Source organism: Egretta garzetta, unplaced genomic scaffold (assembly GCF_000687185.1).
Source record: "Egretta garzetta isolate BGI_Z169 unplaced genomic scaffold, ASM68718v1 scaffold368, whole genome shotgun sequence".
NCBI lineage: Eukaryota > Metazoa > Chordata > Aves > Pelecaniformes > Ardeidae > Egretta > Egretta garzetta.
Genome location: NW_009260684.1, coordinates 755,416 through 758,209, shown reverse-complemented (window position 1 = coordinate 758,209; position 2,794 = coordinate 755,416). Strand labels below are relative to the sequence as shown.

The following is a 2,794-nucleotide window of genomic DNA, read 5'->3' as shown; positions in this document are numbered from 1 at the left end:
CAGGTGGAGCATCCCCCTCCAGAAGCCGCTCCACAGCATCCCCAGCCCTGGGGCCAGGCCAACACCAGCACAACCAGAGGGACCACTATTTTTTTTTTAATTTTTTTTTATTAGCTACAGTCAAGACGTTCGCGTCTCTTCCCAACATCTCTTCCCAAATAAACCCAACCCCTTTGGACTGCAGGGCACGGGATAAACTCGGATCCCCAACCCAGAGGGGATGGGGATTGACACCGAAGTATGAGAAGGCACCAGCCAGTCTTTAAACTTCAGCCCCTGCGTATGCCCTCCATCGCTTTTAGCAAGGCTGTAACAGCTGCAATAGGGTTTCATCTGATCAAACCTTAATTATCTTTATAAGATACATTGCCCAGCGTGGTGCTGCACAGTTTCACCATAATTAATTCCCACCTACTGCAATCAAAAATAAATGATCTAAGGCCACCGGGAAAGGTAGTTTACTGGTTTTATGTTGAACCATCCATGTGTAGCAACTCATTCCCAGCGAGAAACTGCAATTCCACTGCCCCCAGTATCCCACCTTCCTCTTCCTCTGCAAACAGCAGGGCAGAAATAGCACCTCCACAACCCAGAAACCCAGCAGCAAGTCACCCACCTTTCACAATGAGCTCAGCGAAGTTGGAGACGCCCGAGCCGCGACTGGACTGGGTGACGCAGCGGTACAGGTCCTGCTCCTCCTTGGACACCTCGTCCAGCTGGAAGGTGGCCAGGAAGCGCCGGTGGCTGATGTGCTTCACAGAGGCAGCGGGGACCACCTCACCGCTCTGCCTCTGCCCCCCAGGGAGAGACAAGACATTACCAGGAGGCACGGCATGACATCCAGAGCCACCAAACACACCCCCAAATGATGCCTGCTTAAAAGAGGGGGGGAGGATATTACCCTTCTCCCCCCTGCTCGGCGGTGTCTTCTCCCAAAGGGGAGGCACAGAGGCATTGCAGAAGCAATGCATGGGGTTGACGGTGGAGATGCCAGTACCGCCGTTGCTCACCTGCATGAGGAACCGCTCGGCCTCGGCAGCCTTGCCAGCGGCCACACACTGGAAGGTGGCATTCTGCCCCGCGTTGACCTCCACGTCGCCCAGGCGGGAGAAATGAGGCGCTTTCGCTGCCAAGGGATGCAAGCAAGAGGTGACGAAGCGGCTGAGGTCCGAGGGGACCCGCGGTAGTGTTGCTGCAAAAATCCCACCACAGTCCCAAAACCCACCCAGGATGTCAGGGTTGGGGTCCAGCTCTGGACAGGCTTGATCCCCATCCTCACAGCCCAGCACAGAGTCAGGAATTTGTTCCCGTCCCCATACAACCAGCCGTGTCCCAGGGAGGGATGCGGCATCCCACTGTCACCAGATGCAGGCTATGGGGTTGATAGAGGGGGGACAGGTCTCCTACCCCAGCCTGGAAAAAATAGGGGGTGAAGCCCAACAGCCAACACGTTGGGACAGCCTGGGATTTCAGGTCCCCACCAGCCCATGTGGCCCCTCTCGATGGGGATGCTGAGGCCACATGTTCAGCCTGCACTTCTCCAAGGTTTTGTAAAAACTCAGTGGTGGAGAATGAAAAAAGGAGCCCCAGAAGCACCCAGGAGATGGAGCCCCACCAGCCCAGGTGACAACAGGACACCCAGGTGCCACCAGGCTGCCCCCTGGCATTCAGGACCATCCCAATGGGCACCAGCTCTGACCCCTGCTGCCCAGCCCAGCTCAGCAGCACCCACCACCCCGCTGTCCTTCGGGGTCCCCCACCCTGGGGTCCCATCCCGTGACACTCACAGCACGGATAATTCAAGAGCAAAATATCATCCAAGCCAAGATAGCCCCTGCGCTCACTGGAGACCACCGCCTCGAAGAGGACCTGCGGCACCAAACAGAGGGGTCACCCGGTGGCGGGGGGGTCCGGGTCACACAAGGCAGGGGGGGGTCCCCCGGGGCTCACCTGGTACTCGCTGGGCCAGAACAAGCTGACGGCCAACTCCGCCTGGTGCCACTGGTGGCCGTGGGAGCCGGAGGCGTTCCAGACAGCGCTGCCCACCGGGCCCCCCGTCACCCGGACATAGGCGCTGAGGGTGCCGGGGCTGTGGCCATCCCGGCTGTACATGAAGTAGCTGAACTGGAGGCAGTGGGTGTCATTCTCGCTCAGCGCCTGGAAGAGCAGGTGAGCCCTCTGGCCCGGAGCGTGCTGCGAGGAGTTCACCATCAGGTAGGACCCTGCGACGGGAGGGAGAAGGGGGGAGAGTGGGGAGTAATCCCCCTGTTCCGCATCTCCCGAGCTTTGCCGGCAGGGATGGAGAAGGAGGAGGATGCAAGGTGGCAGAGATGCCCATGACCTGGCAACGATGCTCGGGTCCTGCTGGGTACCGGTCCATGCCAGCCCGCAGGGACGCGCAGCACAGGCACCAGGGACCAAGGATGGAGTCGAGTCTGGCGCCCATTTGGGCAGCAGCAGGACACAGAAATGGGACCTGGCCGCTGGACGAGGAGGGAAGGATCAGACCCCCTGCCTCCGGGACAAGCTGCTTACAGCCGCAGTCCCCCGGGGTCGGCGATGGCTTCGATGCCAGCGCAGACCCTCCGCCTGCTTTCCTTCAACGCTCACAGCTTCGGCTGCGTCAACACCGCCCTCCCCAGCCGGGCCCCAGCCGTTTAATTTCCATTCCCATTGCCTCGTATCATTTACCACGCAGTTGTCGCCGAGTTTAAACTGTGCTCAGCAGGCGCTCGCAGGGGGGAAAAAAGTGCTTGTCGGCTTAACGAGCAGCCGCACCGCGGCTCTCCGGGAT

At 59.8% G+C, this 2,794-nt stretch overlaps 1 protein-coding gene across 1 annotated transcript in view; it reads right to left on the bottom strand.

The window, feature by feature from the left end:
* PTPRU (protein tyrosine phosphatase receptor type U) overlaps positions 1–2,794 on the bottom strand; it is a 56,699-nt gene that overhangs the window by 42,052 nt on the left and 11,853 nt on the right. Inside the window, exons 3-6 of the mRNA XM_035901306.1 lie at positions 1,951–2,222; positions 1,788–1,869; positions 1,011–1,126; positions 617–791 (exon numbers count right to left, since the gene is read on the bottom strand). Of these exons, the coding sequence (XP_035757199.1) occupies positions 617–791; positions 1,011–1,126; positions 1,788–1,869; positions 1,951–2,222 (645 nt within the window). The remainder of the gene's footprint in view (positions 1–616; positions 792–1,010; positions 1,127–1,787; positions 1,870–1,950; positions 2,223–2,794) is intronic.